General features: G+C 39.6%; 1 protein-coding gene across 2 annotated transcripts; it reads left to right on the top strand.

Moving 5' to 3' along the window:
• The first annotated feature begins 661 nt into the window (after positions 1-661).
• LOC116385747 (myosin heavy chain, fast skeletal muscle-like) lies at positions 662-12388 on the top strand. 2 transcript variants are annotated; one of them, XM_031851461.1, is made up of 40 exons: positions 662-720; positions 969-1184; positions 1427-1570; positions 1663-1819; positions 1912-1939; positions 2020-2134; positions 2223-2315; positions 2414-2477; positions 2593-2691; positions 2797-2900; positions 3202-3340; positions 3480-3598; positions 3843-3992; positions 4094-4264; positions 4353-4659; positions 4817-4887; positions 5040-5127; positions 5212-5329; positions 5407-5530; positions 5634-5770; positions 5957-6212; positions 6304-6546; positions 6635-6811; positions 7183-7328; positions 7436-7526; positions 7609-7998; positions 8084-8210; positions 8336-8454; positions 8557-8747; positions 8926-9109; positions 9199-9364; positions 9713-9837; positions 9931-10239; positions 10332-10535; positions 10630-10755; positions 11232-11402; positions 11494-11598; positions 11736-11831; positions 11917-12048; positions 12257-12388. In XM_031851461.1, exons 2-40 carry the CDS (start codon positions 981-983, stop codon positions 12272-12274), a joined length of 5808 nt encoding a protein of 1935 aa, XP_031707321.1. In that variant the 5' UTR covers positions 662-720; positions 969-980; the 3' UTR covers positions 12275-12388. The 2 variants fall into 2 exon arrangements, with proteins under 2 accessions (XP_031707321.1, XP_031707311.1); XM_031851451.1 differs by having other exon boundaries at positions 8551-8747.
• Positions 12389-12680: the final 292 nt, after the last annotated feature.

The raw sequence follows: 12680 nt of genomic DNA, 5'->3' as shown, positions 1-12680 counted from the left end.
TAGAACTAACTTCACATCTGCTTGCTACATTATGTCAAACTCATAGGTACAAAAAATAAATAAATGTGTGGTACATCTGAAAATATTGCTCTTATCTTCACAATTTATGACATTTATTACTAAAGGTAACACAACATGCCTAATAGGTTTTGTCAAAAATCACGGGAAAATGGATAGTATATATATATATATTTTAACTCTATTTACTGCACATTCAAAGTCTGACAATGATCCAGCAAGGAGGACATCCCATAAACTGTGTAATATGATAGCTAGATGTAAGACCTACTGCTCAAGCATGATGCCATGCAACATGACCAAATACAGAAATACACGTACGACAGGCTCCCATCACACTGTATAAAAAGGCACAGCAGATCTTCACCAAGGACAGGGACCCAGCAAAGGTATGTTTCTTTAGTGTCTCAGACATATTTAGAGTCATTAAACTACTCCAGTAAAGATATTATAATACTACCATGCATAATTTTTATCAACTTATTGTGCTTAAAAGATAGAAGATAAACATTGTATTACAAAAAACGTTTGTAAAGTAATATATTTAAATTAGATTTCTAATTTTTAACCTTATTTTAAAATAGAATATGATCAATTCTCTGATGTAGCCTCTCTGAACCTTACATGTTTGTTCTTTTTATTTAGCAGAAGTCTGCTTTGAAGTCTGTCAGAAAACCCCTGGCTCACCTGATATCATTCAAGGTAAATTACAGAGCTGAATGATTTTGAAAGAATATCTGATTGGTTTTATTACTAGTACACTCTATTCTAAAGGTTGTCCCCTATGCAAATCACATTGCTGAGTTCTGGTATGCTAGCACCTGTCTCTACTTAACCAATCGTAATGGTCAAGCATTTATTTGAGGATGTTGCAGAGGTCACTACTTGGGCACCCATCTATCTTCACTTGTATTTAAAATGAATGACCAGTATTTTTGTCTCTTGTGCAGTAAGGGGTCATCATGAATATCGACCCAGAGATGCAGTGTTTTGGCCCGGCGGCCGTTTACCTCCGGAAGCCAGAACGGGAGAGGATTGAAGCTCAAAACTCTCCCTTTGATGCTAAAACGGCATACTTTGTGACCGAGCAGGCAGAGATGTACCTCAAGGGGAAACTTACTAAGAAAGAAGGCGGCAAAGCCACCGTGGATACGATCACTGGAAAGGTGAGAATGAATGCACTAGAATTAACCGTTTTAGAGTGCTTAACATTTTTGATGTAGAATCTGGACATGTTAACTATTTGAAGTATGTAACTATATATAAATTCTACTGTCATAAATTGGTTTGCCGACGGACATGAATAATTTGTAATCAGTTACTAAGATTTTAAATCTGACATTAGACAACACATGACTGCTGGACAGCAACTAATCTTATTTTCGTGCCTTTTCTCTCCTTGTAACAGACTCTCACTGTTAAAGACACTGAAATCTTCCCCATGAACCCTCCAAAGTACGACAAGATTGAGGACATGGCCATGATGACCCACCTCAGTGAGCCTTCTGTGCTGTATAACCTCAAAGAGCGATATGCAGCATGGATGATCTATGTGAGCTTTGTGTTGGAGAGATATAACTTTTATTGCATATAAATGTTTTTGTAGAAAAATGTATCATTGTTTCACATTTCATACTGTTATAGACCTACTCAGGGCTGTTCTGCGTGACTGTGAACCCCTACAAGTGGCTCCCAGTGTATGATTCAGGGGTTGTATCAGGCTACAGAGGCAAGAAGAGGATTGAGGCTCCACCCCACATCTTCTCCATCTCTGACAATGCCTATCAGTTCATGCTCCAAGGTACTCAGGCACTCAGTTTGCAAGCCATTGTGTGTCCAGAAATATAGCAGGTGCATTTTAGGAGAACTCCTAACCATATTGATGCCTTGCAGATAAAGAAAACCAGTCAATCCTGATTACGTAAGTGACCATTTTTACATATTATCGACAGTGTAAGTATTAGAAACTGTTGTAAAATCCATTTATGTTTATGAACACAGCGGAGAATCTGGTGCAGGAAAGACTGTCAACACCAAAAGAGTCATCCAGTACTTTGCGACAATCGCAGTGGCTGGAGGAAAGAAGCAACCTGAGCAAACTGCAGGCAAGATAAAGGTAAGAAAAGTTAGACAACATTAATATGAAATTTATATATTTTTTTAATTGATTGCAAGTACATCAACAACATGAATGTTATTTCTAGGGTTCACTGGAAGATCAAATCATTGCAGCAAACCCACTGTTGGAAGCTTATGGTAATGCCAAGACTGTGAGGAATGACAACTCATCACGTTTTGTAAGTTTTTTGGGGTATTTCTCTTTCACTTGAAATTGTTTGTTATTTTGTGTTATTCACTGTGACATTAATCTAAATGTTAATCTATTTTTGTACAGGGAAAATTTATCAGAATTCACTTTGGGACAACTGGAAAGCTGGCTTCAGCTGATATTGAAACATGTACGATTTCTTTAAGGAACTCATTGAGAATAATCAGTTTTATTACATGGCCAACTCCTTCAACCGTGCTTCACTGGAGATTTCCCTTGTTTTTCCACAACTTAAATCAATACAGATCTGCTGGAGAAGTCTCGAGTGACGTTCCAGCTGTCTGCTGAGAGGAGCTACCACATCTTCTATCAGCTCATGACAGGCCACAAACCTGAGCTACTAGGTGTGAGATTATTAAATAATATTGTCAGTTATTCTACAGAAAGTGAGCAACAATGGTTTGTCACAATATTGTTATATTTACATACTTTAACTCCCTTTTCTTTAGAGGCTCTACTGATCACCAAAAACCCTTATGACTATCACATGATCAGTCAGGGGGAAATCGCCGTCAAGAGTATCGATGACATTGAAGAATTCATCGCCACTGATGTAATGACAACTTCACTTTGATGATGCATTTACAGATACTACAAATCAGTCTTATGTTCACTTTTATGATTACTATTTTCCATAACGTGCACTGAGTTAACAATCTGTGATATCTTATACATCACTATTTAAAGTTAATTTTAAAATGAAGGAGACAGAATATAACTAATAATAATACACCATTTGGATTTTTACCAAAATCCTGCTGCTGTTTGCTTTAAATCAAAGTAAAATGTATTGCAGCTGTTTACCTCCAAGACTTATCTAGGTATGTGTTTTAATCCGACTCTTTATTTCACAGACTGCTATTGACATCCTGGGCTTCACTCTAGAAGAGAAGGCAAACATCTACAAGCTGACTGGAAGTGTGATGCATCATGGAAACATGAAGTTCAAGCAAAAGCAGCGTGAAGAGCAGGCTGAGCCCGATGGCACTGAGGGTATGAAACCTAAACACCATGAACTTAAATGTAGTGGTCAAGTTTTTGCCATGTAAAAGAGAACATGTGATTTAAAAGCACATTTATGAAGTTATCCTAGACCAGGTTTTATAGATGACCATTTGTGTTCTTCTTCTAGTGGCAGATAAAATCGCCTACCTCATGGGTCTGAACTCTGCTGATTTGCTGAAAGGACTATGCTATCCCAGAGTAAAGGTTGGAAACGAGTATGTGACCAAAGGTCAAACAGTCCCTCAGGTATGGGAAGTCATCAAGAACACACACACACACACTCAATGAGAAAAAATGTTTACACATGATGACAGATGACTGTCTTCTATTTTCTCAATTAAGACACTTTAACGTATATTATGGCTTTCTTGAAGTTTGTTGGATTACACCTTTGTATGCTTTTTTAACCTGTTTAATCCTCGAAATGTAGAATAAATGTTGTTAATTTTCACAACATCCTCGTTAATATGGTATTACTGATTTGTCTCAGGTCCACAATTCCGTCAGTGCTCTCTGCAAGTCTGTCTATGAGAAAATGTTCTTGTGGATGGTCATCAGAATTAATGAGATGCTGGCTACCAAGCAGCCAAGACAGTTCTTCATCGGCGTCCTGGACATTGCTGGGTTTGAAATTTTTGATGTAAGTATGTTTGGCTGATTGATACTTCATAATCGTATGCATCTTCATTTGAAGCTGTCACTAAAGACCTTTTCTTGACCTTCGATATTTAAATTAATCAGTACAACAGCTTGGAGCAGCTGTGCATCAACTTCACCAATGAAAAACTGCAACAGTTTTTCAACCACCACATGTTTGTCCTGGAGCAAGAAGAGTACAAGAAAGAGGGAATTGAATGGGAGTTCATTGATTTTGGCATGGACTTGGCTGCCTGCATTGAGCTGATTGAGAAGGTGAGAGACACGCTGAATATTCACAAACACAGAAAACTATCCGATGACTTGAAATCTTTTGTTTAAAATAATCATTTCATCATGACAGCCAATGGGCATCTTCTCCATCCTTGAAGAGGAGTGTATGTTCCCAAAGTCATCAGATGTCACCTTCAAGAACAAACTGTATGACCAGCATCTTGGAAAAAGTGCTCCCTTCCAGAAACCCAAACCTGTCAAAGGCAAACCGGAGGCCCATTTCTCCCTGGTGCACTATGCCGGCACTGTTGACTACAATGTCACTGGTTGGCTGGAGAAGAACAAAGACCCCCTGAACGACTCAGTAATTCAGCTCTACCAGAAGTCTTCGGCCAAACTGTTGTGTCACCTCTATGCAGCACATGCCGGATCAGAAGGTAATCATTTGAAAGAACAAAAGTTGGAGGCGTTCTCATTAAAACTTAAAATATATTTGTTGATATGTAGCTACAGTACTCACTGTTAATCCAATATAAATACAAACGTATCAAATTTGTTCAAGTTAATAATTCAAATTAAATGTTTATGGTACAGCTGAGGCTAGTGGGAAAAAAGCCGGCAAGAAGAAGGGTGGGTCTTTCCAGACTGTATCAGCTCTGTTCAGGGTAAGTATCACAAATGACTACCTCAATACATAACCACAATACGATATGTACACTAATAAATTCCCAAATACTGTCAACGGTAACATCCAGGGAAATAGACCATGTAGTTTTTTTTTATTCAGTAATAATTTGATTTCTTTTTTATATTTCAGGAGAACTTAGGCAAGTTGATGAGCAACCTAAGGTGCACTCATCCTCATTTTGTACGTTGTTTGATTCCAAATGAATCAAAGACTCCTGGTAAGCCTAATTTAAGTATTCATTCATTTATTCAAACACTACTGTAATTATGTAAAACAAGACTGAATTTGGCATGTCTTTAAGGTCTCATGGAGAACTTCCTGGTCATCCACCAGCTGAGGTGCAACGGTGTGCTGGAAGGTATCAGGATCTGCAGAAAGGGCTTTCCCAGCAGAATCCTTTATGGTGACTTCAAGCAGAGGTAATTATTAAGATTATTCATATCTTTATTTATATTATGACCAATTATTCATTGTTGATTAATTTCCCTCCAATCAGATACAAAGTCTTGAATGCCAGTGTCATTCCTGAAGGACATTTCATCGACAACAAAAAGGCCTCAGAGAAACTCTTAGGCTCTATTAATATTGACCAAACTCAATACAAATTTGGACACACAAAGGTAATCTATTTGTCTGTTATGGATGTGTGTTTTCTTTTTTTATCTACTTAACCTGATACTGTAAGTCAGTGTAACCATCACGTCAAGTAACTCTTTGTTTTAGGTGTTCTTCAAAGCCGGTCTGCTGGGAACTCTGGAGGAGATGAGAGATGAGAAGCTTGCTGCCCTGGTCACAATGACTCAAGGGCTCTGCAGAGGTTTCCTCATGAGGAGAGAGTTTGTCAAGATGATGGAGCGCAGGTACTGTAGACAGATAGCTTAATACATCAAAAGGCACCTACACTTACACATTTGAAGATGACAACCAGATTGTAATTTTCAAGCCAAATATTTACTTTGAAAGTCCAAATCCCAAAGCCCCTTATCAATACAGCTTTAAGAATCTAAAATAATTTGTTTATTCACTTTGATCCCTGTTTTACCCAGGGAGGCAATTTACTCCATCCAGTACAACATTCGCTCATTCATGAATGTCAAAACTTGGCCATGGATGAAGCTGTACTTCAAGATCAAGCCTCTGCTGAAGAGTGCAGAGACTGAAAAAGAGATGGCCCAAATGAAAGAGGACTTTGGAAAGATGAAAGAGGATCTAGCAAAGGCTCTGAATAAGAAGACAGAACTGGAGGAGAAGATGGTTTCTCTGCTGCAGGAGAAGAATGACTTGCAGCTACAAATTCAGGCTGTACGTTACAAAGAATGTACGAATTGCTTTTTCAGAGATCCTGGTTTTAAAGTTAATTAATTATCATTTTGATGTTATGTATCAAATCTAGGAAGGTGAAACCCTCAGTGATGCAGAGGAAAGGTGTGAGGTTCTCATTAAATCAAAAATCCACCTTGAGGCCAAAGTCAAGGAGACGGCTGAGAGACTGGAGGATGAGGAGGAAATGAATGGTGAGCTGACTGCAAAGAAGAGGAAGCTGGAGGACGAGTGCTCTGAGTTGAAGAAAGACATTGATGACTTGGAGCTCACTCTGGCCAAAGTAGAAAAGGAGAAGCACGCCACTGAGAACAAGGTTGGTAAATCTTCCTTAAGGCCTGAAATCGAAATCTTGTAAAAAGCTTAAACCCTTTAAAATATGTTTCACAATATTGTGAATACAGGTTAAAAACCTGGTTGAGGAAATGACATCTCAAGATGAGATCATTGTCAAGTTGACCAAAGAGAAGAAAGCCCTCCAAGAGGCCCATCAGCAGACCCTTGATGATCTGCAGGCAGAGGAAGACAAAGTCAACTGTCTGACGAAGGCCAAGACCAAGCTGGAGCAGCAAGTGGACGATGTGAGTAATCTCTGCATTTAAAAACAAAAGTTTAACTTGCTTATAAAATAGCAAAAATCTCTCTTTTACATTTAGTTTTCTTATGATCTCAGTCATGGTTGATTTGGTGACACCTGTGGTTACTGATTTAAAAGCACTGACGATATGACTGTTATGTTGCTTTACAGACACGTTTTGATTATCTATCACAGTTAACACTAACTTCATACAGCTTTGACACAGTGTTAAAAGAGTGAACAGTAAACACTAAAGCTATTACCAACTGGACAAAAGTGTACCAAACTGTACATATCATCAAAAATGGAGTTAGATTTTCTGAAAATAATAACGATTATAACTGAAATTATATAAAACATCTATTTCGTGGACAGCTTGAAGGTTCTCTGGAGCAAGAAAAGAAACTCCGTATGGATCTTGAGCGAGCCAAAAGGAAGCTTGAAGGAGATCTGAAACTGGCCCAGGAATCTCTAATGGATCTAGAGAATGACAAGCAGCAATCTGACGAGAAAATAAAGAAGTAAGAATAAACAAACGTCATCCTTTTACCTACTTTCAATCAATTATTTCATTGGAGGCACTTCTTACACGTAACTTAAATGCAACGATTTATTCTGTCCCCTGCAGGAAGGACTTTGAGACAAGCCAGCTTCTGAGTAGGATTGAGGATGAGCAGACTCTTGGAATCCAGTTACAGAAAAAGATAAAAGAACTGCAGGTAAAATTTGTAGTACTAGTCGAAGGTCAAAGGAACATTCAAATATATTGAAAGATTTTAATTTGAACTCGGTGGGTTTCAGGCTCGTATTGAGGAGCTGGAGGAGGAGATTGAGGCTGAGCGGGCTGCTCGGGCCAAGGTGGAGAAGCAGAGGTCTGATCTTTCCAGGGAACTTGAGGAGATCAGCGAGAGGCTGGAAGAAGCTGGTGGAGCAACGTCTGTTCAGATCGAGATGAGCAAGAAGCGTGAGGCCGACTTTCAGAAGCTGCGTCGTGATCTGGAAGAGTCCACCCTGCAGCACGAGGCCACCGCTGCAGCTCTCCGCAAGAAGCAGGCTGACAGTGTGGCAGAGCTGGGAGAACAGATTGATAACCTCCAGAGAGTCAAACAGAAGCTGGAGAAAGAGAAAAGCGAATACAAGATGGAGATCGATGACCTCAGCAGCAATATGGAGTCCATTGCCAAAACAAAGGTAAAGTAACAACATTTCACTTGCAACAGCGTCAACTAAACTCTGCCTTTATTCTGCTTACACTGAACACAACTTTCAATTTCAGGCTAATCTTGAGAAAATGTGTCGTACTCTTGAGGATCAACTGAGTGAGATAAAGATCAAAAATGAAGAACATGTGCGACAGCTGAATGATATTGGGGTGCAAAGGGCAAGACTGCTAACAGAGAATGGTGATATATATATATATATATATATACATAAATAATGTATTTTTTTTACTGGTCCTGATCTTATATTTCCAATACAATGCCCATATTTGCATTTTGATTAGTTTTAAATCTCTGTCTCTCCTTAGGTGAGTTCAGTCGCCAGCTGGAGGAGAAAGAAGCCCTGATCTCTCAGCTTACAAGGGGCAAGCAGGCTTACACCCAGCAAATTGAAGAGTTCAAGAGGCACATTGAAGAGGAAACAAAGGTATTTGCACATTGAAACCACGAACACCATCGCAGAACTGCAACGCTAAGTTACACACGTTTCAGTTAATAAAAAAGGTCTCTATTTATTTGTAAGGCCAAGAACGCCCTGGCTCATGCTGTTCAGTCATCTCGTCATGACTGCGACCTGCTCAGAGAGCAGTATGAGGAGGAGCAGGAGGCCAAATCTGAGCTGCAGAGGGCATTGTCAAAGGCCAACAGCGAGGTGGCTCAGTGGAGAGCCAAATACGAGACTGATGCTATTCAGCGTACTGAGGAGCTGGAGGAGGCTAAGTAAGTCATTACAATGTTAACTTTGTATGAACACTTTCAGTGACAAATTTAAGCTCTTCCACTGTAGCACTGAACGCACTTTCAGCTGGTTGTTTGGGAGGGATTCACCTCCATAGGAGCTTTGAGTCTGTTATCACATATATCAATTCTATAACTCATCACATGTATGGTTTAACAGGAAAAAGCTCGCTCAGCGTCTTCAGGATGCAGAAGAATCCATCGAGGCTGTGAATGCAAAATGTGCCTCTCTGGAAAAGACAAAACAGAGATTGCAGGGTGAAGTGGAAGACATGATGATTGACGTGGAGAGAGCTAATGCTCTGGCTGCTAACCTCGACAAGAAGCAAAGGAACTTTGACAAGGTTAGATTTATAGTTGTGCCTTTTTTTGCTTAAATGAAGACCCTAGAATTGTCAATTACTGAAACACATGGGTCTTTTTATGTTTTAAGGTTCTTGCAGAGTGGAAGCAGAAGTATGAGGAAAGCCAGGCAGAGCTGGAGGGAGCTTTAAAAGAGTCTCGTTCTCTCAGCACTGAGATGTTCAAGCTGAAAAATTCGTATGAAGAAACTCTGGACCACCTGGAGACCTTGAAGAGAGAGAACAAGAACCTGCAGCGTAAGCAAACTTATTAAAAAAAAGCAGAATACTCAAATAGGCCAATAATTAAAAGCATTTAAAGTGGTCTGGTTGTACAGAGATTTCCAGAGTACATAAATGAAGCTGTGGCGTTTGCTTTGAATGAAGGGAAAGGAGGAAGAGTGTTCCCCCTAGTGGGCACACATGATTAATGTGCATGATCTATGATTTCAAACTAACATCCAATGAAATGCAATGTTGCAGTTAGTTTTTTTATGAATGTGTGAATGAAGTGTACTGTATACTAAATTAAAATGTCTACCAAGGAGACAAAACAAATAATTCAGCTTCCACCTACTTACATACCGCTTAACTTGTTTCTTACAGAGGAGATCTCCGATCTAACTGAGCAAATTGGTGAGAGTGGAAAAACTATTCATGAACTGGAGAAAGGGAAAAAGATTGTAGAGATAGAGAAGTGCGAACTCCAGACATCACTTGAAGAGGCAGAGGTACTTTCTAAGAAAATTTCTCTCATTAAATGCAACTTGAAATGATGCTGGGGCCTCGGGCTACACAATATACATTTATTTTTTTCTGTCAAGGCTACCCTGGAGCACGAGGAATCCAAGATTCTCCGCATTCAGCTTGAACTCACCCAAGTCAAGAGTGAAATCGACAGAAAACTTGCAGAGAAAGACGAGGAGATGGAGCAGATCAAGAGGAACAGCCAGAGAGTGATTGAGTCCATGCAGAGCACTTTGGATGCCGAGGTCAGGAGCAGGAATGATGCCCTGAGAACCAAGAAGAAGATGGAGGGAGACCTCAACGAGATGGAGATTCAGCTGAGCCACGCCAACCGCCAGGCAGCTGAAGCCCAGAAACAGCTGAGAAACGTGCAGGGACAGCTTAAGGTATGGTGGCTTGCTGAAAATAATTAAAATAAAGTTTACTTTACTCAGACTGCATGGCAATTATTTTATTTTTTTTATAATTACTCATTAAGGATGCGATACTGCACCTTGATGACGCTATTAGAGGCCAGGAAGACATGAGGGAGCAGGTTGCCATGGTGGAGCGCAGGAACAACCTGATGCTGGCTGAGATCGAGGAGCTGAGAGCTGCACTGGAGCAAACAGACAGAAGCCGCAAAGTGGCTGAACAGGAGCTGGTTGATGCCAGCGAGCGTGTGGGACTGCTGCACTCTCAGGTAAGATTCAGCGAAGATTCAAACAATCACATGTGAAACCCTTAACGACCAAAAATAATACTTTGTAATCCAACCCAAACTATTATCGGTTTAGAATACCAGTCTCATCAACACCAAGAAGAAGTTGGAGGCTGACCTCATTCAGGTCCAGGGTGAAGTGGAAGATTCTGTCCAGGAGGCAAGAAATGCTACAGAAAAGGCCAAGAAGGCCATCACTGATGTGAGTCATCCTTACGCAACTTAACTAGGGTTGGGCGATTGTTTCTATTTTCATATCGTCCAATCGTGGATACTCGAGATCGACGATAGGTGAATTGATCGCCAATGTGCAGAGCCGCGTGGCTCAGCTCTGTAGGAGCTTTGAAATAGAACCTTTAAGCTTTTTGCAAGGACAGTAAAAGTTACATGAATAAAACTTTAACAAAAGTGTAAACATTTTATTTAAAATATCTAAACATTAAAAACAAACCACTTTAATAGCAATGTCTCCTCTATTCAAACAAAGGCAAACATTCAAATGTCCATGAGTCTGTGCTAAGTGCGACAATAGCACAGCATCATGTATCTTTATTATTACAATCCAAATCATATCACACCAGTAGTAGGGCTTCTCCTCAATGTCTGGTGCTCTAGGAGTTGAAACATCAGACTGCAATAAGTTTATATCCAATAATACAAAAATCAACAACATTTCAGGCTGCCATGATGGCAGAAGAGCTGAAGAAGGAGCAGGACACCAGCTCTCATTTGGAGAGGATGAAGAAGAACCTGGAGCTGACAGTGAAAGACCTGCAGCACCGCCTTGATGAAGCTGAGAATCTGGCCATGAAGGGCGGCAAGAAGCAGCTCCAGAAACTGGAGGCTAGGGTAAGTGCCATGAGGACAAACCTGTTCATATTTACTGAAAGTCAAGACAACATCTTGCTTTGTAAAATCACTCAATTCTTCTTCATTCAAGGTTCGAGAATTGGAGACTGAAGTTGATGCTGAGCAGAGGCGGGGTGCTGATGCTATCAAGGGAGTGCGAAAATATGAGAGGAAAGTAAAGGAGCTTACCTATCAGGTAAATTGCTATTTAATTAAAATACTAAAACTTAAAAAAACTGCAAATCCTAATGATAAAAATGGTAATGAAAACAGTAGGCTTAATTTACTGTTGGGCCTACATTACAATGTTGTATTATTCCTGATTCACAACAGTTTGAAGAGGACAAGAAGAATATTATCAGACTTCAGGATCTGGTGGACAAGCTGCAGCTGAAAGTGAAGGCCTACAAGAGGCAGTCTGAGGAGGCTGTGAGTACACTTCATTATTGATAACGACACACTGAAAATGTCACTCAGTCCACAGGTTTTGATGTCACTGTGGCTTGTCATACAGGAGGAGCAGGCCAACACTCACCTGTCCAGGTACAGGAAGGTGCAGCATGAGATGGAGGAATCTGAGGAGCGTGCTGACATCGCTGAGTCTCAGGTCAACAAGCTGAGAGCAAAGAGTCGGGAAATTGTCAAGGTAAAAAAGAACTTTCTGAGCTGAATCAATATTGTATAAATGCTCATTTTAAATAAGGATACAACTTTGCAATTTGGTTATAAGGGCCATTGTGGAGCATTTATTTTTATTTTCAACCTCATCACTAGATGCCGCAAAACCTACACACTGGACCTTTCAATTAAAATGATCTGCAAATGTTGAACATGCTTTTGTTCTGTCATTTCAGGTCAAAGATGCAGAGTGAAGAAGAAATTGAGGTTATACAGTAGCAAGAAGCCATAAAATATGAGTATCTTGTCATTCTAGCATACTAATAACCATGCTGTGAAAACCAAAAGTAAATAAAAAGTAGTTTGTTGCATCTTTTTCTTTTGTGTCCTTTCATTTTGATTACTGATTTAATGAGTGAATATTTAACAGTCTTGCACACTTAAATGTTCCAAGCCTTTGGGGGCTTACATTTTGATTCATTGTGTAGCTTAAACCACGTAGTAACACGAGTAAGTTATAAAATAAAATGTAAGAATCAAATATGGTCAAATATATATATTTGTATCAATTTCTATTTAATGAAGTCTTGGCCATTTATCTGAACATACTTTGTTTATGTTATATTCCTTTATTGCAAACATCTATTTAAAAAAAAACAA

This window comes from Anarrhichthys ocellatus, unplaced genomic scaffold (assembly GCF_004355925.1).
Source record: "Anarrhichthys ocellatus isolate YVR2014 unplaced genomic scaffold, GSC_Weel_1.0 scaffold1, whole genome shotgun sequence".
Taxonomy (NCBI): domain Eukaryota; kingdom Metazoa; phylum Chordata; class Actinopteri; order Perciformes; family Anarhichadidae; genus Anarrhichthys; species Anarrhichthys ocellatus.
This window is presented reverse-complemented; position numbering and strand designations above follow the sequence as displayed.